Source organism: Rhinopithecus bieti, unplaced genomic scaffold (assembly GCF_001698545.2).
Source record: "Rhinopithecus bieti isolate Rb0 unplaced genomic scaffold, ASM169854v2 scaffold_662, whole genome shotgun sequence".
Classification (NCBI taxonomy): Eukaryota; Metazoa; Chordata; class Mammalia; order Primates; family Cercopithecidae; genus Rhinopithecus; species Rhinopithecus bieti.
The window spans coordinates 40,099-61,562 of NW_016803231.1; the positions used below are offsets into that span (position 1 = coordinate 40,099).

Below are 21,464 nucleotides of genomic sequence, written 5' to 3' on the forward strand. Positions count from 1 at the left end.
GCACTATTTTCCATATGTGGTGATTATAAACAATGCTGCCATTGAACATTTGTGTATATCTTGCCTGGTGGATATATGCATTGCTTTCCATGGAGTATATGCCTAAAAGTGAAATATGATACACATGTCTACAAATTTAGTAGACAACAGGAGACTGTTTGCTACATGGTAGGCTCAACTTATGTTATCACGAACATTGTCTGTATGTTCCCATTGCTCTAGTTCTTTGCCAATACTTGGTATTTTCAATCTAATTTTTGTCATTCTGATAAGTGAATCACATTATCACACTGAATTTTTAATTTGAATTGTCCTGATTATTAAAGAGGTTGACTATCTACACATTTATTTTTTAGCTATTTGGATTTCTTTCAGAATGCCTATTCTCTTGACCATTATCCTACTGGTTTAGTTTGTTTTTGCATCTCATTAATTTGTAGGAATTCCTTACATACTCTAGATGCCACTCTTTTGTTGATTATATATATAAAAAAATATTCTTCCCTTCTATTGCTTGTCTTGTTACTCTCTTCCTGGTGTCTTTTGATGAACAAAAGTTATTATTTTTAATGCAGCCCAATTTATCAAGTTTCCCTTTATTGTTAATTTCTTTTGTGTCATTTTCTTGTCCAGGTAAAACTCCAAGGTAAAGAAGAGATTAGTCTATCTTATCTTCTAAAAATTAGTTTTTTCTTTTCATATTTAGATCCATCTGGAATTAACTTTTTGTTTATGATGTGAGATAGAGGTAACTTTTTTTAAAAAACAAGGATATTCAATCATTATAGCCTTTATTCACTAAATAGAGCATACTTTCCCACAGTGTTCTGTGGTGCTTCCTTTTTCCACATGTGCATAGACAAGTACCTCACATGTCACAGATCAAGCATATATATACAAATGGTACTGTTTACAAATTCAATTATGTTCCATTCTTCTTTTTCTCCATCTTATCACCAATAGTACACTATCCTAATTACTGTGGCTTTATAAAAAGTGTTTATACTTGGTAGAGCAAATCTTCCGTATCGTTCCCTCTCCCCCCGCCCCACAAGTCTCGCTCTGTTGCCCAGTCTGGAGTGCAGTGGCACAATCTTGGCTCACTGCAACTTCTGACTCCTGGGTTTGAGCAATTCTCCTGTTTCAGTCTCCCAAGTAGCTGGGATTACAGGTGTCCACCACCACACCTGGTTAATTTTTTTTATTTTTAGTAGAAGCGGGGTTTTGTCATGTTGTCCAGTCTGGTCTTGAACTCCTGTCGTCAAGTGATCCACCCGTCTCAGCCTCCCAAAGTGCTGGTCATATTGTTCTTTTTCAACAGGGTTTTGCACACTGCTTCATTGGATCTTTGAAATTCCATATTTTAGAATCTGCGTCTAAATATTGTTCTTTAGAAATTCTAAATAGTGTTTTAGAATTTCCAAAGAACAAAGTGTTGGACTTTTAAATGAGATTTCACTGAATCTACAAATAAGCTTGGGCAGAAAAGAAAAATACACCATAGTGAGTTTTCCCAATCCATAAACATTATAGATTTACTCCTAGATATTTAATATTTTGGTAATATACAAATATAATTGATTTTTATATACTGCCCATTGTCTAGCATCCTTGTTAATCTAACTTATTTGTGCTAATATTTATCTGTAAATTATTTTAAATTTTCTATGTATAACATATCATTTGCTAACAATGACTATTTCACTTTTTCTCTCAAATTACAACTTTTATTTATTTTCCACTAGTTAGAACCCCATTTTAAGCAGAAGTGTTGACAGCAAATATTCTCTTTTGTACACAATTTCAAAGGGAAATTTTCAACATTTCACCAGTAAATATTATTTTGCTATAATTTTTTTGGTAGATTCAATTAGTCAGATTAACGAAATTCCATTCTATTCCTGGTTTACTATGAATCTTTATCATTAATTGATGCTGAACTTACCAAACGCTTTTGCTGCGTCTTTTGAGATGATATTTCTTCTTTTCTTCTGTTAATATATCATAATTTTCCAATGTTAAAGCAAACTTAAGTATCTTGAATAAATCCAACTTTGTTGTGATATATTATCCTTATTAGATACTGCATGATTCAGTTTGCTAAAATTTTGTTTAGAAATTCTCACTCCACATTTATGAATGAGATTGGTTTACAATTTTACTTTCTTTAGTTTCACTGTGACATCTGCGAATGTGGATTTCTTTTCATTTACCCTGCTTGGGCATAATTGGGCTTCTTGAATCTGTAAATTGATTTGTAAGTTTTGGAAAGTTCTAAATGATGATCACTTCAAATACTGTTTCTGCCCTATTTTCTTCTCTTTTTTCCTTTTGGAGCTCTAATTATACAGAAATTAGACATTTTCACCATATATTATATCCTTCTTACACTCTTCTCTTTATTTTCCATATCTTTTTCTCTCCATGCTCAGTCTGGATTCTTTCTTATGATCTATCTTCCAGTGCTTGGCTTATTCTACTGTTACCTCATCTATAATTTTTGTAATTTTTATTACTAAAAGGTTCAGTTCTCAAATTCTTATTTTTTCTCAAATGTGCTATATATCTTTTAAAACAATTAATATTTATATCTTTGATCATGATAAACACAGTTCTGGAGCCTCTGCAGGTCTGTTTCTATTGGTTTTTATGCATGTTGTCTTGTCCCTTTGTATGCTTCATTACCTTACTTGGCCAAACACTACATTTGAAATTTATTTTGTTGAGATAATTTGAGACTTAGGTTGCTATTATCTTTCTCCAAAATAAATTTTCCAATTGCTTCTGTTAGCCACCTGGGGTATTAGCAATTTAGAATCATTTTAATCTTTTTTCAGTGATTTGGATTTTCCCAGCCACCTACATGATTTGAAACTGAGTTGTCTGTGTAATGACTGGTGTACTTCCCGCCTACCCTTTTTCCTTGTACAGTCCTTTAAGATCCCAAACCAAAACATGAGGTTTTTTTGCCATAGTCCCTATCATTGATTGTCCTAGATGCCAATATATTTTTTTCTCATCAGTCCTGCAGTCTCAAAGGAACTAATCAAACTCATGTCCACTTCTTTTGGATCATCAATGGTACCTAGTCCAAAAATGTCAAATTTCTGGATCTTGGTCCAGTAATTATTCATTACCCTGTTTGCAGTTCAGTTTTATTTCATATTTTATCTAGTTTTATTGTCATCAGTGGAAGGACAGTTCTGAATCACCTACCGTCACTACTGCTAAGTCCATTCCTATAGAAATTTTCAAGCTTGCCTTTTACTTCCTCAGAAGATAGCAAGCATAGTTTTGTAATCTGTGACTAGTAATAACAGAGCCTTACAGTTCTAGTTTCTGCTTACTCATCACGACTTACTTACTTTTGGGGTTATCTTTTCACTATGGCTACTTGTCCTTGTAAAATTGTTTAACAGAAAGTATCTGAGGCCTAGAATGAAGGTGTCTTCTTCCAATGAGGATTTGTATTCTCTTCTAATTGATTCCTAAAGACACCACAAGTCAATCTAGGACAACTTTAAACTGAATTCACCGTCTGAAATAATACAGGTGATGTGAATTTGAGCAACAAATCTATGCCAGGGGTTGGACTATGGGTATAAATTCTGCATTGTGCCAAAGTGCTTTCTTCATAGTCCTGAGAGTGGGATGCAAAGGTTCATCATTATGTGATGGAGTAGGCTGATGTGGTCTTATCTTCATGAAAGGAAAATCGGAAAAATCTCCTATTAGACCTCATACTTAGGCAGCCCTTATACTTTTACTTTCATCACCTTACACGATGACGCCTGTAAACCACAACCCACATTTGCCAATCTGGCACATGCTTTTTGGGGCAATTAAGTTATAAGCACAACTTTGTAAATTCTTGTTTTTTCCTTGGACTGGGAATTCTTTAATTTCTTCTTAGCTATTTGATGCTTTTAAGAAAACTGCTTTCTTCCCCACCCAGCATTTTCAGATATTTTTGTCGGGAGAGTTGGTACCAGTACCCTAGACCAAAGTATGTTAGTAAACAGAAGCGGCTTAAGATATTTTTAAAAGCATAACACATAAATAAAGCTTACATACTTTTAATTTCTGAATGAAATCAGAAAACCCAACAAAACAGAAGGAACCTGAAATTCATAGTAAGTACTACAAAACCCAGGTCTCCTCAGTTTCCTGACCCCTTCCATGACAAGAGCATTTCTATACATCACAAGTTTAATCCATTAGGTCTAAAGTAGTTCTCAGAACTTTAGAAAAATTATCTAAAGAAACACTGTCTCAAGCGATAGTAGAAAGCATCCATGTTTTGAGGTCTAAATTAAGCAAATAAATACCTCAAGATTTATCTCTCACCATTCCTCCATTAGTGCTTACACTTGCCCAAGTTCTACTGTCTTACCTTGTCTCTTCTAGACTGTCTTCAAATATCCTTCACTGGGTACCTGGCTTTGGCTCTAATAAGTTTGTTACTCCAGACAGTTTTCCAAACAAAAAGGAATGGCTATTTACAATACCTAGACTGAAATCATAAATATCATCAGCTGAATTACACTGAAATGTCAGTATTACTCTACAGAAGTCTTCATAAAGTGAGTGTGTCTTGGCTAGGTGAAAAGGATTTTAGTATAAAAGTAGCAAAAGGATCTTATTGTAGGTAAGTCTAAACTCTTAGGTGGTCCTGCAGTGTATACTCTGAGGACAGCTTTACAGCAAGGTTCCTGACACAGACCATTTAGACTGGGAGCCAGACAACATTTTTCTCCCCCAAATTATAAGAAACCAGAGGTATTTCAGCAAATTGCCCCTTTGTGAATGAAATAACTTTAGGTAAATTTTGATACTGAATACCTTTCTTATATAGATCATTTTGCCTTTTCCTCAAAAGTTCTATTACTTTAACCCAAAACAATATTCATGAGATAAGATATGTGTAGCAGTGTCTTCAAGCAATTGCCTTTTAATTCAAAGTACTCTATCCTTTACAAAAATAATCAGTATATAATAATTTTAAAAAAGATCAGAGATTTTTCCCAAAGCACATTAAATCTTTAAATACTGCATTCTAGCAAATGTGTGACAACTACCAGTTTCTGAACCTCTGGTATCCTGAAAGGGATGTGTTACACACAAGAACTGACTTTACAGCTCTGCCATAATGCCACACTGAATAGGCTGCTTTCGGTTTCTCCAGATGATTGTACTATCTGATGCCAAAATGTAGTTGAGCACTACCTTGTAAAGTGGGACATTCATATGCCTGAGAACCCCACAATTCCACCATTGAGGCATATGCCCTAGACTACAGCAGTGATTCTCAAAATATGGTCCTTGGACTAGCAGCATCAATATGACTTAGGAACTTGTTAGGAATACAAATTCTCCAGACCCACCCTAAACCTACTTAATCAGAAATCTGGGGCAGGAGCCGGCGGCAGCAATCTGTGTTTTAACAAGTTCTCTAGGCAATTCTGATGTAGACGAAAGACTGAGACCCCCAGCTTTAAAGAAATTCTTGTTTATTTACTCTGATACAAGAATGTTTGAGCAGCACTGTTTGCCCATGCTTGCGTGCACACTCTCTCTCTCTCTCACATACATAATACAAACTCTCTCTCTCTGAAATGTCCATTGTCAGAACAGATTTAAAAACTGTAGTATTAATACAACAAAGGACTTACTCTACAGCAGAGAAAAGCAATGAAAAACAGCTATAAGGCTAAAACTTAGAACCATAATTTTGACTGAAAAAATAATTGCAGAAGTCTATTGTACAATATTTTATGAAGGTCAAAACCAACTAATGTTATTTAAAAATACATTTACGTGATAAAGCAATAAAGCTATTTCTAAAAAACAATGATACACCTTTAATTCTGTACAGTATTTCCTTTAAAGGAAACAGGAATGGGGTGAGAAAGGATCATATTGAGAACCACAAATGTAGTGGTAACAATCTTACTCCTAAATTGGGTGGTGAGTTCACAGCTGTTCACTGTATTTGTATTATTTTTATTATAATTTCTTTTGTATATATCAAATATAACATAATAACCTTTAAACCTAGAAAACAAAACAAAACCAAAAACCAAAAACTACAGCTAATAAGTGAAAACAGCCATTACTTTAAATAGAAAATTAGAAACCACCTAAATATTATACTTTATGTAAAATGTGATATGTTCATTCCATTAAAGGTTTTTAAAGACATGATAAAGTATTCATGATAAAACAATATTAAAAAGTCCAATAAAATGTTTAGAAGAAGATACAATAAAATGTTATCAGTTGATATTACAGGAAGTTTTATTTCTTCTTATTTCTTCTTTGTACATTTAAGCATTATTCCTATAGTGAAAATAAATAGTACTTTAAAAATCAGCTGAGGATATTTAAACTATAATTGGATATCTTAATGATTCTACAGTCATTAAACGAAAACTGGCCAAATCTGTTGGAACCAGGTGGGATTGGTGTTTGTAGAATTGGTTGTGATTTATTAGGCTTATAATTCAGAGTTTTTCTATTTTCGCTATAGATGTCTACATCTTTATTATTGTGATTCCTGACAAATAATTTCAGTTTGTTTGTGTGGGGAAAATATGACTGAGGAAACCATGACCTAAAGAGGACTTCAATTTAAAAAACCTGAAAATAACTTCATGTAAACAACTGAAAAGAACAAAAGTAAAAAAAAAAAAAATACATCTATTATTAACTAGCTTTAAAAAACAGAAGAAAGGCATATACTGAGTCTGCCTTATAGCTCTATGTACTGTCATAGCGAGAAAGGATCACAAAGATTAAGGTTAAAAAACCAGAGATTAGTTACACACCTCTTTTTCCAGTATTCTAGTGATCTCTCCTAGGGTCCGATCCAAAGCAGACACTTTATTGTTCGCCCATGAGCCACTGTCTTGTACTTGTAGTTGTTTTAGAAGATCTTTGGCTAATCGCTGAAGCCTTTAATACCAAATGAAAGGAAAGTATGACATTAATGAATTAGACTATAATGCTTCATTTCCCAAAACATCTTGAAACACAAGTTACTTGGAGTATTGTATTTGAAAATGCTTCGCAGAGCACCTGAGGGGAGAAAAAAGCAGACAACCAATAAAGCTGGTGTTATTTTATATTCATGACCACCAATCCACTCTTCATGGCACAAAACAGAACTAAAGGATAATATTATCAATCTACAGGTTTAGCTAGAGCAATTGATGCCTTTAGTTTCTATAAGATTCTTAAATCGGAACAGAACTAGGATCGGGAGAAGGTGAGAGGATGATAGAGAAAATGAATATAAGAACCTGAGCAGGTTTTTATACTTTGATTTAAAACTTCAAATAGGTTTGGATATTATTAGCTTTATAAACTCTCAGAAAGCTGAACTTCCAAATGTTTGTTTACAGGCAGTTTGGGGATTGTCTGCTACTCATATCATTTACTTAGAAGAGAACACTTATTTGCTTTCCACCAAGAAATACCACATTATACCTAGACTATAAGAGTCTTCATTCAGATCACTGTGTGGATTACTTCTTTCTGGCCCCTACCTGGTTTCATGCACCTCACTCTTGGAGCAAGCCTCCTCTGCTTTCCACTTATTTGCTTGAGAATCCACTAACAGATGCTCACCAGATCTCCCCACTTTTCCCCTATATATTATCCCCATTGCCTTAAATTTTTATCTGTGGTAGATTTCACAGTACATCATTATAATCATTTTCTTGCAAATGTCCTACATTTCCTGTCTGTTGTTCTGTTCTTCACTCTTCTTAGACAAACCCCAGCAGTGGTAATAATGTTTGTTTAGCTCTTACTATGGGCCAGGCGCCATTCTCAATGTTTTGCAGGCATTAATTTCTTTAGCGGGATTAATGAAAACAACTGCCAGACTTTTCCATTTCTGAATCTGGCGGGGGTAGGGGTGGTGGGGGAGTCAGACCATGCAAAATACTGGTAGGACTACTAATTCAAGATCTTACTAAATCTCTCTAGGGTGTTCATTCTCTCACTGTCCACAAGGATTTGCTTCATACATTCCCCACTCTCTTCAAAACTCCACCCTTTCCTTTCTCTCTCTTGCTTTCATAAGATGACCATACATTTCAAAGAGAAAATAGAAGTTATTGGAACAAGAAAATTTTCACTTTTGGCCATAAAATCTACAAGCTTATCTGCATTTCACCCATCTTCTTCTTTGTTCCTCTTATTACAGTCATTCCTTCCAGGCAGGACTAATTTCACCACACAGGATGTATGCATGAGTTCTTTCTGGATCTCAAACTCTCTCTTCTTCCTGTCTCAGGTCTTTCTGCAAATGTTCTTCATCTTTTCCTTCTGAAATGCTTCCTCCACTTCCACATTACCTAGAACGTTACTATTTATCCCTCGGCTTTTAGCACAAACATTACTTTCTCTGATTTGATTATTTCTTCAAAGCACTCATCACAAAAGAATTAAAAATACTTATTGAACTAACTGTTTAATGTGTGCTTCTTCTGCGCAAAGCTTTACAAGGGAATTTTCTGAAGTGATAGAAATGTTCTATATTTGCACTGTCCAACATGGTGACTAGAAGCTATTGTATTGAACAGTACAGAAGCAGAGTATTAACTTCATGAGAGAAGTGATCGCCTATCTGCTCACTGCTTTATCCTTATCATGTGACATGCTACTTTTACAGAAGTACACTCATTAGATATTTAATAAATTCATATCCTACAGAGAAAACTTCTTCTTTACATTAATTTTAACAATATCCAGACCAGGGATGGTGGTTCATGCTTGTAATCCCAGCACTTTGGGAGGTCAAGGCAGGAGGTTCACTTGAAGCCAGGAATCTGAGATCAGCCTGGGTAACAAAGCAAGACCTAGTTTCTATAAAAAATAAATAATTAGCTGGCAATGGTGGCGTGCACCTGTAGTCCTAGCTACTCAGGAGGCTTAAGTGGGAGCACTGCTTAAGTTCTGGCGTTCCAGACTGCAGTGAGCTTACACCACTGTGCTCCAGCCCAGGCAAGAGAGTGAGACCTCCGTCTCTAAAAAGAAAAAAACCCAATAACTTCATAGGTTACAAAATATATTTTCATGTATGTGATCCTATTTAATCCTCTCAACAACGCTGTCAATTAGTATTAGCCCTATTTGAAAATGCAAAAACTGATGCAGAGCAAGCCAAATGGAAGCCTTCACAGATGTCCTCCATACAAGAACACCAAATTGAACAACTATCCACATAAAAACGTACCTTAAAAATACTGCATGTTCTCACTCATAGGTGGGAATTGAACAATGAGATCACTTGGACATAGGAAGGGGAATATCACACACTGGGTCCTATTGTGGGAGGGGGGAAGGGGAGGGATAGCATTAGGAGATATACGTAACGCAAATGACGAGTTAATGGATGCAGCACACCAACATGGTACATGTATACATATGTAACAAACCTACACGTTGTGCACATGTACCCTAGAACTTAAAGTATAAAAAAAAAAAGAACCAAAAGTTGGTGAATCACCACAGTACCTGGTTTTTACTTCGTATCACTGAAAAAGGCACTGAAGAGGTAGGAAAGACAGTTTTGAAATGCTGATGCCACTCCTCCCTCATCCCCCAGCAGTCACCCTGTGGTGCAGACAGAGAGTCTATGCACTTGGGAGACAGGAAGCACAGTGACAGAGGGACTTTGCATTGGAAATCAGTGCTAGCCAGTTACAGTGCAAAGCAACAGGACAGAATTCAGCTCGCCCCCACAGAGAGAGCATTTAGACTAGCCTTAGAGAGCAGGGAATCGCCCATCCTAGCAGTTGGAACTTGAGGTCCAGCAAGCCTTGTTACTGCAGGTTAAAGTGTTCTGGGGACCTAAATAAACTTGAAAGGAGGTTTAAGCCACAAGAACTGCATTTCCTGGGCAAGTCCTGGTGTTGTGCTGGGCTCAGAGTCAGTGAACTTGGGAAGAACGTGACCTATGAGACCAGCCAGGGCAGCCAAGGGAGTGTTTGCACCCACCGCCCCCAACCCCAGGCAGCTCACAACTCTGGTACAGACTCCTTCCCTATGCTTGAGTAAAGGGGAGGGAAGAGTAAAGAGGACTCTGTGCCAGGCACAGTGGCTCATACCTATAATCCCAGTGCTTTGGGAGGCTGAGGCAGGAGGATTGCTTGGGCCCAGGAGTTCGAGACCAGCCTGGGCAACATGGTGAAAGCCTGTCTCTACCAAAAAATACAAAAATTAGTTGGGTGTGGTGGCACACACTTATAGTCCCACCTACTCGGGAGGCTGAGGAGGCAGGATCGATTGAGTTTCAAAAGTCAAGGCTGCAGTGAGCTAGGATTTCATGCTACTGTACTCTAGCCTGGGTGAAAAAGCAAGACCCTGTCTCAAAAAAAAAAAAAAAAAAAAAAAAAAAAAAAAAAAAAAAAGAGGACTTTGTCTTGCAACTTGGAAACCAGCTCAGCCATAATAGGACAGAATAACTGGGCAGAATCCTGAGGCTCCCATTCCAGGCCCTAGCTCCTGGATGGTATTTTAAGACATATCCTGGGGAAAAATGGAATGGGCTACCTTAAAGGGAAAGACCCAGTCCTGGAAGGATTTGTCATCTGCTGACAAAAGAGTACTTGGGCCCTGACGAGTTAGCAGTGTTAGCCAGGAAGCACTCGCCAAGGGCCTTGGGTGAGACTCAGAGACCTGATGGCTTCAGATGGGATACAGTACCTTCCCAGCTGTGGTGGCTATGGGAAAGACTACTTCTGCTTGAGAAAAGGGGAGGGAAGAGTAAGGGAACTTTGTTTTGCAGCTTAGGTATCAGCTTGACCACAGTTGGGTAGAGCAATAATGGGTTCTTGAGGTCCCTGATTCCAGGCCTTGGCTCTTGGACGGTATTTCTGAACCTGACCTGGGCCACAGGGGAGCCACTGTCCTGAATGGAAAGGCCCAAGTCAGGCAGCATACACCACAAACTGAATGAAGAGCCCTTGGGCCTTGAGTGAACACTGGCAGTAGCCAGGCAGTACTCACCATGGGCCTGGGGTGGTAGCGGCCACAGAAAGAGACTGCTATGACTATAGAAAGGGGAGGGAAAAGTGGGAAGGACTTTGTCTTGTGGTTTGAGTGTCAACTCAACCACAGTAGAACAGAGCACTAGGTTGATTCCTAATGTTTCTGACTCTAGGCCCTGGCTCCTGGATGGCACATCTGGACCTGCTGGGGTCAGGCAGAACTTGCTGCACTGAAGGGAGATACATAACCCTGGCCAGTTTTGTCACCTGCTGATTGTACAGCCCTAGAGAGACTTCAGCAAACAAAGGTGGTAGCCAGGCAGTAGTTACTGCAGGCCGTGGGAGAGACACAGTAATCTGTGCTTCAGGTCTGACCTACCACAGGCCCAGTGGTGGGGGCTACAGGGGTGCTTGTGTCAACCTTCATCTAGCTGCAAGCAGCTCAGCACAGAGAGAGAGAGACTCCATTTGTTTGGGAGAAAATAAGGGAAGAGAACAGGAATTTCTGCCTGGTTGTCCAGAAAATTCTGGATCTTATCCAAGACCACCAAGGCAGTACCTCTACGAATCTACAAGAGCCATAGTGTTACTGGGCTTGGGGTTCCCCCAAATGCAGATATAACTGCGGTGGCCAATAACTTAGGTTTCAACATCCAAGTCCCTTTGGATACCTGGAAAGCATTCCCAAGAAGGACAGGGACAAACAAGCCTACACTGTGAAGACTACAATAAATACCTAACTCTTCAATGCCCAGACACCTACAAACACCCAACGATCTCACCTAATGAACTAAATAAGGCACCAGGGACCAATCCTGGAGAAACAGAGGTAAGTGACCTTTCCGGCAGAGAATTCAAAATAGTTGTTTTGATGAAACTCAAAGAAATTCAAGATAACACAGAGAAGGAATTCAGAATTCTATCAGATACATTTAGCGAAGAGATGAAAATAATTAAAAATAATCTTTGGGAGGCCAAGGCAGGCAGATCTACAAGGTCAGGAGATCGAGATCATCCTGGCTAACACGTTGAAACCCTGTTTTGACTAAAAATACAAAAAATTAGCTGGGTATGATGGCAGGCACCTATAATTCCAGCTAATCAGTAGCTGAGACAGGAGAATGGAGTGAACCCAGGAGGCGGAGCTTGCAGTGAGCCAAGGTTGCACCACTGCACTCCAGCCTGGGTGACAGAGCAAGACCCCATCTCAAAATAAATAAATAAATAAATAAATAAATAAATAATAATCAAGCAGAATCTCTGGAGGTGAAAAATGCAACTGACCTACTGAAGAATGTATCAGAGTCTCTTACCAGCAGAAATGATCAAGCAGAAGAAAGAATTAGTGACCCTGAAGACAGGCTATTTGAAAACAGTCAGAGGAGACAAAGAGAAGGTAGAGAGAAAGACCAGGCAGAAAGTTTATTCAAAGGGATAATAACAGAACTTGGGAAACCTAGAGAAAGATATCAACAATCAAGTACAAAAAAGTTATAGAACTAGATTTAACCCAAATAAGATTATATCAAGACATTTAATACGCAAACTCCCAAAGGTCAAGGATTTTAAAAAGCATTCTATAGAGGCCAGGCACAGTGACTCATGCCTGTAATTCCAGCACTTTGGGAGACCAAGGCAGGCAGATCACCTAAGGCCAGGAGTTCGAGACCAGTCTGGCCAACATGGCAAAACCCTGTCTCTACTAAAAATACAAAAATTAGCTGTCATGGTGGTGCACACCTGTAATCCCAGCTACTCAGGGAGCTGAGGCACGAGAATTGCTTGAACCTGGGAGGCAGAGGTTGCAGTAAGCTGAGATTGTACCACTGCATTCTAGCCTGGGTGACAGAGTGAGGCTCTGTCTAAACAAATAAAATAGCATTCTAAAAGCAAGAAAAAAGAAATAACATAAAATGGAGCTCCAATATGTCTGTGGCAGCACACTTTTCAGTGGAAACTTTAAAGGCCAGGAGACAGTGGCATTTTGTTATTTATTTAAAGAGTTGAAGGAAAAAACCTTTTATTTGAGAATATTATATCCAGCAAAAATATCCTTCAAACATGAAGGAGAAATAAAGACTTCCCCAGAAAAACAAAAGCTGAGGAATTTCATCAACACAGGACCTTTCCTATATGAAATGCTAACAAATTCTTCAACGTGAAAGAAAAGGATGTTAATAAGCAATATGAAATCATCCGAAGGTGCAAAACTCACTGGTAATAGTAAGCACACAGAAAAACACAGACTATTATAACACTGTAATTGTAGTATGTAAACTATTCATATTGTGAGTAGAAAGACTAAAAGATGAACCAATAAAAAATAACTACGTTTTAAGACATAGTACAAAAAGTGAAAAAGCAGAGGGATGAAGTTAAAATGTAAAGTTTTTATTAGTTTTCCCTTTGCTTGTTATTTAGTTTTTTTATGCAATCGCTGTTAAGTTGTCATCAGTTTAAAATAATGGGTTATAAAATATCAATTGCAAGCTTCGTGGTAACTTCAAACCAAAAACCACACAACAGATTCATAGAAATAAAAGCAAGAAATCAAAACACATTGCTAAAGAAAAATTACCTTCACTATGAGGAAGGAAGAAAAGAAGGAAAAGACCACAAAGTAACCAGAAAACAAATAACAAAATGGCATAAGTCCTTACTTATCAATAACTGGATGTAAATGGAATAAGCTCTTCAATCAAAAGACATGTAATGGCTGAATGGATTAAAACAAGAAGATCCAACTATTTGTTGCCTCCAAGAAACACACTTCTCCTATAAAGACACACAGACTGAAAATAAAGGGATGGAAAAACATACTACGTGAAAATGGAAACCAAACAAGAGTACAAGTAGCTATACTTGTATCAGAAAAAAATACATTTCAAGACAAAACTACAGAGACAAATAATGTCATTATACAACAATAAAAGGGTCAATTCAGTAAAACAATATAACAATTATAAATATATATGCACTGAATACTGGAGCACACAGATATGTAAAGCAAGTATGATTAGAACTAAAGAGAGAGACAGACCCCAATACAGTAACAGCTGGAGACTTCAGTGCCCCACTTTTAGCACTGGACAGATCATCCAGACAGAATATCAACAAAGAAACACTGGATTTAATCTAAACCATAAACAAAATGGACCTAATAGATATTTACAGAACATTTCATCCAATGGCTGAAGAATACACATTCTTCTCCTTAGCACATGGATCATTCTCATGGACAGATCAAGTGTTGGACCACAAAATGTCTTAAAAACTTCAAAAACCTGAAATTATATCAATAGTCCTCTCTGACAAAACTAGAATAAAACTAGAAATCAGTAAGAGGAATTTTGGAACCTATACAAACACATGGAAATTAAACCACATGGTCCTGAATGACCAGTGGGTTAATGAAGAAGTTGAGAAAAAAATCAATAATTTTCTTGAAACAGCTGTGTGTGGTGGCTCATGCCTGTAATCCTAGTACTTTGGGAGGCTAAGACAGAAGGACCCCTTGAAGCCAGGAGTTTGAGGCTAGTCTGAAAAGGAAAGCAAGACCCCACCTCCACACATAAAAAAACAATTCTTGAAAATATTATAATGGAAACACAATGTAACAAGACCTATAGTGTTATAATATATTATAAGGATACAGTGAAAGCAGTACTAAGAGGAAAGTTTATACCTATAAGCATTTATATCAAAAAAGTAGAAAAACTTAAAATAAAAAACCTATAGCTACATCTTAAAGAACTAGAAAAGCAAGAACAAGCCAAACCCCAAATTAGTAGAAGAAAAGAAATTACAAATATCAGAGCAGAAATGAATGGAATTGAAAGAAAATAATATAATCAGTGAAATGAGAAGTTTTTTTTTTTGAAAAGATAAACAAAATCAACAAACCTTTAGTTAGACTAAGAAGAAAAAGACCCAAATAAATAAAATCAGAGATGAAAAAGGAGACATTACAACCAATACCACAGAAATTTAAAGGATCATTAGAGGCTACCATGAGCAACTACATGTCAATAAATTGGAAAGCCTAGCAGAAATAAGTAAATTCCTACACATATACAACCAACCAAGGCTGCACTATGAAGAAATCTAAAATCTGAAGAGACCAATAACAACTAGTGAGATTAAAGCCATAACAAAAAGTCTCCCAGAAAACAAAAAAAGTCCAGGACCTGAGGGCTTCACTGCTGAGTTTAACCAGATATTTAAAGAAGTAATATCAATCTTAAACTATTCTAAAAAGTGGAGGAGAAGGGAATATTTTCAAACTCATTCTAGGAGGTCAGTATTATCCTGATATCAAAACCAGACAAAGACACACAAAAAGAAAACTATAGGTCAATATCCCTGATGAACATTGATATAAAAATCCTCAACAAAATACAAGCAAATGGAATTCAACAATACATTAAAAAGATCATTCATCGTGACCAAATGAGATTTATCCCAAGGATGCAAGGATGGTTCAACATATGCAAAGCAATGTGATACATCATATCAACAGAATGAAGGACAAAAACAATATAATCATTTCAATGGATGCTGAAAAAGCAAGACAGAGTCTCGCTCTGTTGCCCAGGCTGGAGTGCAGTGGTGTGATCTCAGCTCACTGCAACCTCTGCCTCCCAGGTTCAAGCCATTCTCGTACCTCAGCCTCCCGACTAGCTGGAACTACAGGCTCACATCACCATGTCTAGCTAACCTTTTGTATTTTAGTAGAGAAGGGGTTTCACCATGTTGCCCAGGCTGGTCTCAAACTCCTGAGCTCAGGAAATCCGCCTGCCACAGCCTCCTAACGTGCCAGGATTACAGGTGTGAGCCACCGTGCCTGGTCTGAAAAAGCATTTGATAAAATTCAACGTTCATTCATGATACAAAACCTTCAAAAAACTGTATATAGAAGGAACATACCTCAACACAATAAAAAACATGTATGACAGACACAGAGCTAGTATACTGAACAGAGAAATGCTAAAAGCCTTCCCTCTAAGAACTGAAACAAAACAAGGATACCCACTTTCACCACTGTTACTTAACATACTCCTGGAAGTCCTACCTAGACCAACTGGACAAGAGAAAGAAATGAAGGGCATCCCAATTGAAAAATAAAAAGTCAAATTATCCTTATTTGCAGATGATATGATCTTATGTTTGGAAAAACCTGAAGACTCCACCAAAAAACTATTAGAACTAATAAACAAATTCAGTAAAACTGTAGGATATAAAATCAACATATGAAAATCACTAGCATTTCCACATCCCAACAGCAAACAATCTGAAAAAGTCAAGAAAGTAATCATATTTACAATAGCTTCAAATAAAATAAAACACCTAGAAATTAACCAAAGAAATAAATGATCTCTACAATGAAAACTATACAACACTGATATAAGAAACTGAAGAAGACACAAATAAATGGAAAGGTATTCCATGTTCACGGAATGAAAGAATATTGTTAAAATGTCTATACTATCTGAAGTAATCTACAGTTTCAATGTAATCTCTATCAAAATACCAACGAAATAAGTATTTTTCTATTTCACAGAAATTGAAAAAGCAATTCTAAAACCTATATGGAAGTACAAAGGATGCAAAACAGCCAAAGCTATTCTGAGCAAAAATAACGAAACAGAAGGAGTCATGCTATCTGACCTCAAAAGTATACTACAAAGCTATAGTAACCAAAACAGCATGGTACTTACATAAAGACAGACACATAGTCCAGTGGAATAGAATAGAGAATCTGGAAACAAATCCTTACATCTACAGAGGACTCATTTTTGACAATGTCACCAAGAATATACGTTGAGGAAAAGATAGTCTCAAGACAGTCCCTTCAATAAATGGTGCTGAAAAAACTGGATATCCATATTCAAAAGAATGAAACTAGTAACCTATCTCTTGTCATATACAAAAATCAAATCAAAGGGAATTAAAGACTTAAATCTAAGACCTCAAGCTATGAAACTATTACAAGGAAACACTAAAGAAATTCTCCAGTACACTGGACTGAGCAAAGATTTCTTGAGTGTAGGCCAGGTGTGGTGGCTCACTCCTGTAATCCCAGCACTTCGGGAGGCTAAAGCGGGCAGATCACGAGGTCAGGAATTCGAGACCAGCCTGGTCAACATAATGAAACCCTGTCTCTACCAAAAATGAAAAAATTAGCCAGACATGGTGGCATGTGCCTGTAGTCCCAGCTACTCAGGAGGCTGAGGCAAGAGATTTGCTTGAACCTGGAAGGCGGAGGTTGCGATGAGCCAAGATTGAGCCACTGCACTCCAGCCTGGGCAACAGAGTGAGACACCGACTCAAAAAAAAAGAAAAAAAATCTTGAGTGTAATCCCATAAGCATGGGCAACCAAAGCAAAAAATGGACAAATGGGATCACATCAAGTTAAAAAGCTTCTGCATAGCAGAGGAAAGAATCAACAAAGTGAAGAAACAACCCACAGAATGGGAGAAAATATTTACAAACTATCCATCTGACAAAGGTGTAACAACCAGAATATATAAGAGCTCAAAGAACTCTGTGGGAAAAAAAAAAATCTAATAATCTAATTTAAAAATGGGCAAAAGATCTGAATAGACATTTCGCAAGAAAAGACATACAAATGGCACACAGGTGTTTGAAAAGGTACTCAACATCACTGATAACAGAAAAATGCAAATCAAAACTACAATGAGATATCATCTCACCCCAGTTAAAATGGCTTTTATCCAAAAGGCAATAACAAATGCTGGTGAGGATGTGGAGAAAAGGGAACCCTCATGCACTATTGGTGGGAATGTACTATAAATTAGTAAAACCACTATGAAGAACAGTTTCGAGGTTTCTCAAAAAACTAGAAACAGAGCTACCATATGATCCAGCAATCCCACTGGTGGGTATATACCCAAAAGAAAAATCAGTATATCGAAGAGGTATCTGTTCTCTCATGTTTATTACAGCACTATTCATAACAGCCAAGATTTGGAAGCAACCTAAGTGTCCACCAAGAGATAAACAGATAAAGAAAACGTGGTATATATACAGAATGGAATATATTCACCAATAAAAAGGAATGAGATCTTAGCATCTGCAACAACACAGGTGGAACTGGAGGTCATTATGTTAAGTGAAATAAACCAGGTGAAGTAAGACAAACTTTCCTTGTTTTCACTTATGTTTGGGAGCTAAAAATTACAACAACTGAATTCATGGAGACAGAGGGTAGACTGACGGTTATCAGAGGCTGGGAAGGGTAGTGGGGAAGTGGGAGTCATTAGTAAGTACAAAAATATAGTTAGATAGAATGAATCAGATCTAGTATTTGATACCATAACAGAGTGACTAAGGTCAACAATTTATTGTATATTTTTAAATAACTAAAGGAGTATAATTGGATTGTTTGTGACACAGAGAGGATAAATGCTTCAGGTGATGGACATCCCATTTACCCTGAGGTGATTATTATGCATTATATACCTGTATCAAAATATCTCATATACCCATAAACATATACACCTACTATGTGCCCACAAAAATTAAAACTAAAAAAATGCAAAATCTAAGGCTCAAGATAGTTAGGCGACCTTCCCAAGGTCATACAGTTGGTAATTTGTACTATGGAACTTGAAACCTAAGCCTTTAATCTTCAAATCTTATGCTTTTGCGTTCATACCATATTAGTCAATTTAATTTTTAATTTTTTTTTTGAAAAGACGGGGTCTCGCTATGTTGCCCACACTGTTCTTGAACTCCTGGGCTCAAGTGATCCTCCTACCTCAGCCTCCCAAAGTGCTTGGTAATATTACAGGTGTGAGCCCACCATGCCCAGCCTCAATTTAAATAAGAAAGTTCTATTCACAAAAGACTGTATTCCTAGAATACAATTTCATCTAAAATTTATGCAAATGTTAAAATTTTCAAAGAATACAACAATAAATGCAACTGAAAACGGCACTGGTGAACTTCAGTTTAAGCCTCAGCTATTTACATGGAGCTTACTTTGATAAGTCAAAGAATAGAAATAAAAACTCTAAAATCAGAAGTACCTATACTTGAATTCTGGCTCCAGCACATACCATGTGTATAAACCCTGGGGAGGTTATTTAACTTCTCTGAATCTCAGTTTCTTCATCTTAAAAGTCAGGACAATGTATATTTCCTTTCAGAGCTTTGGGAGGTTTGAAATGATTACTATAACAATCCTGACACCACACACTAAAGTAGACATTCAATAAATGGTCAACTATTACTACTATTCACTGATAGTATATCTCAATCTAACAAATGGAAAAGAGAATATTAAAATAAAAAAATTGAGTAATGGCAGCATACTTCTTTTACCTTCCAATCAAATATGGGCTAGAGTCACATCCAATTAAAGTTACTGACCTTATGTGGAAGATGATTGGGAGTGAACTTCACTGTGTGATAGGTAAGTACCATGTAACTAAATATCCAGCCACAGCAACAGGTATGTATGAATTTAGCACTATTCTTACCAAGAATGCTGACATTGGACTGAAAATCAGTACTGAGGGAGGCACAAGGACCATTTTAATTCACAGAATATAAGAGGCTTGTATTTCACCCTCAGGTAAATCAATTCTGATCCTATCCTTCAAGGAAGAATGTCAAATCAAGGTGATGCTTTGGTAATATGAGCTACACCCGTCTCATTCCCTGCCTTCACAGAAGTACAACAAATAAAATAGCCCCTGTAAAGAAAAAAAGCACTAGATTTTAATTCATGCAATAAATAATTATAGAATATCAGAGAAGTCAAGCTCTGAGAGCTATATTTTCCTCACAGTATAAAAACAGGAGCTGCTTAGAGAGTGCAGTTTTTAACACAGAAACTTTTATTTTGATTCCTTCTGGCAGATAACTTTTCTAGCATAAAAAGAAGAAGTGAAGGCATTGTAACTCCCAACCTAGGAATATGAGAAGTATCTGTCAGGTAAATGGCTTTGTGAATAATGCTGTCAGATCAAATATTTTCTTCTTAAAACTGGATTTCAGCAACTCTAAGTTCAAGTCTGTCATTGGTAAATGTGAAACGTAAAAGTATCTCTCCCAGGATTCCTAACTTTTATCACAGTTAAGTTTGCTTGGGATGGTGGGGTGGTCCACTAGGATCATTTAGAAGATTTGTAAAAGTACAAGAAAAGATGCTTGGTCCATTTAGGAACTAAGATTGTTCTTTAGCATAATAGATAGGAAGACATAAATTCATTAACTTTTCATCTTCTCTATTTGGAAGGTACATGGTCTAAATTTAGAGCTATTTTTAGACATTCATAGCTGGAATTAATTAAATAAATTTAGGGCTATATTTAGTCACTCAGATCAGGAATTAGCCATTTCCCCAAGAAGTTCTTGTTTCTTTTACTGAGAAAAGGTATTTCAAACCCCAAATCAATAAGCACTAGAGCTGCTCTTTGCTACTGAGTTGGGCATTCTTTTCACGCCTCGTCAATGAACAGAGCTAGAAAATATATATGTATATACACATGCATACATATATATGGGTATATAAATGCATGTGTGTGTATTACATACACAGTCACCCTTGGTATTTGTTTGGGGATGGTTTCACTATCCCCAGATGGATACCAAAATCAGATGCTCAAGTCTACTAAACATCAGGGATACTGGTCTGTTCATCAGGGATATTTGTCTGTAGTTTTCTTTTTTGTTAGGTTCTTTCCTGGTTTTGATATTAGGGTGATACTGGCTTCACAGAATGATTTAGGGAGGATTCCCTCTTTCTCTATCTTGTGGAACACTGTCACTAGAATTGGTACCAATTCTTCTTTGAATGTCTGATAGAATTCAGCTGTGAATCTGTCTGGTCCTGGACTTTTCTGTTGTTGTTGGTAATTTTTAAAATCACCATTAAATCTCGCTGCTTGTTATTTGTCTGTTCAGCTTTCTAATTCTTCCCGATTTAAGCTAGGAGGGTTGTATATTTTCAGAAATGTATCCATATCCTCTAGGTTTTCTAGTTTATGAACGTAAAGGTGTTCATAGTACCCTTGAATGATCTTTTGTATTTCTGTGGTGTCAGTTGTAATATCTCCTGTTTTGTGATTGAGCTTATTTGGATCTTCCCAATCAATAGAATTAATGGTCTATGAATTTTATTTATCTTTTCAAAGAACCAGCATTTTGTTTCATTTTTCTGTTTTTTTTTTTTTTTTTTTGGTTTCTATTTCATTTACTTCTCCTCTTATCTTGGTTATTTCTTTTCTTCTGCTGGGTTTGGGTTTGGTTTGTTCTTACTTCTCTAGTTCATTGAGGTGTGATCTTAGATTGTCTATTTGTGCTCTTTCAGACTTTTTCATGAAGGCATTTAAGACTATGAACTTTCCTCTTTGCACCACCTTTGCTGTATCTCAGAGGTTTTGATAGGTTGTGTCACTGTTATTTTTCATTTCTTTTTTTTTTTTTTTTTTTTT

General features: G+C 36.8%; 1 protein-coding gene across 5 annotated transcripts in view; it reads right to left on the reverse strand.

The window, feature by feature from the left end:
* Nucleotides 1–4,458: 4,458 nt before the first annotated feature.
* The window catches only part of SCAPER (S-phase cyclin A associated protein in the ER), a 333,543-nt gene continuing 316,537 nt past the window's right edge, over nucleotides 4,459–21,464 (reverse strand). For 4 of the 5 annotated variants that reach the window (XM_017870307.1, XM_017870315.1, XM_017870326.1 and 1 more), the window contains exons 23-24: nucleotides 6,828–6,954; nucleotides 4,459–4,513 (exon numbers count right to left, since the gene is read on the reverse strand). In XM_017870307.1, the coding sequence (XP_017725796.1) occupies nucleotides 4,496–4,513; nucleotides 6,828–6,954 (145 nt within the window). In that variant the 3' untranslated portion in view covers nucleotides 4,459–4,495. The remainder of the gene's footprint in view (nucleotides 4,514–6,827; nucleotides 6,955–21,464) is intronic. The other variant, XM_017870342.1, reaches the window with a different exon arrangement.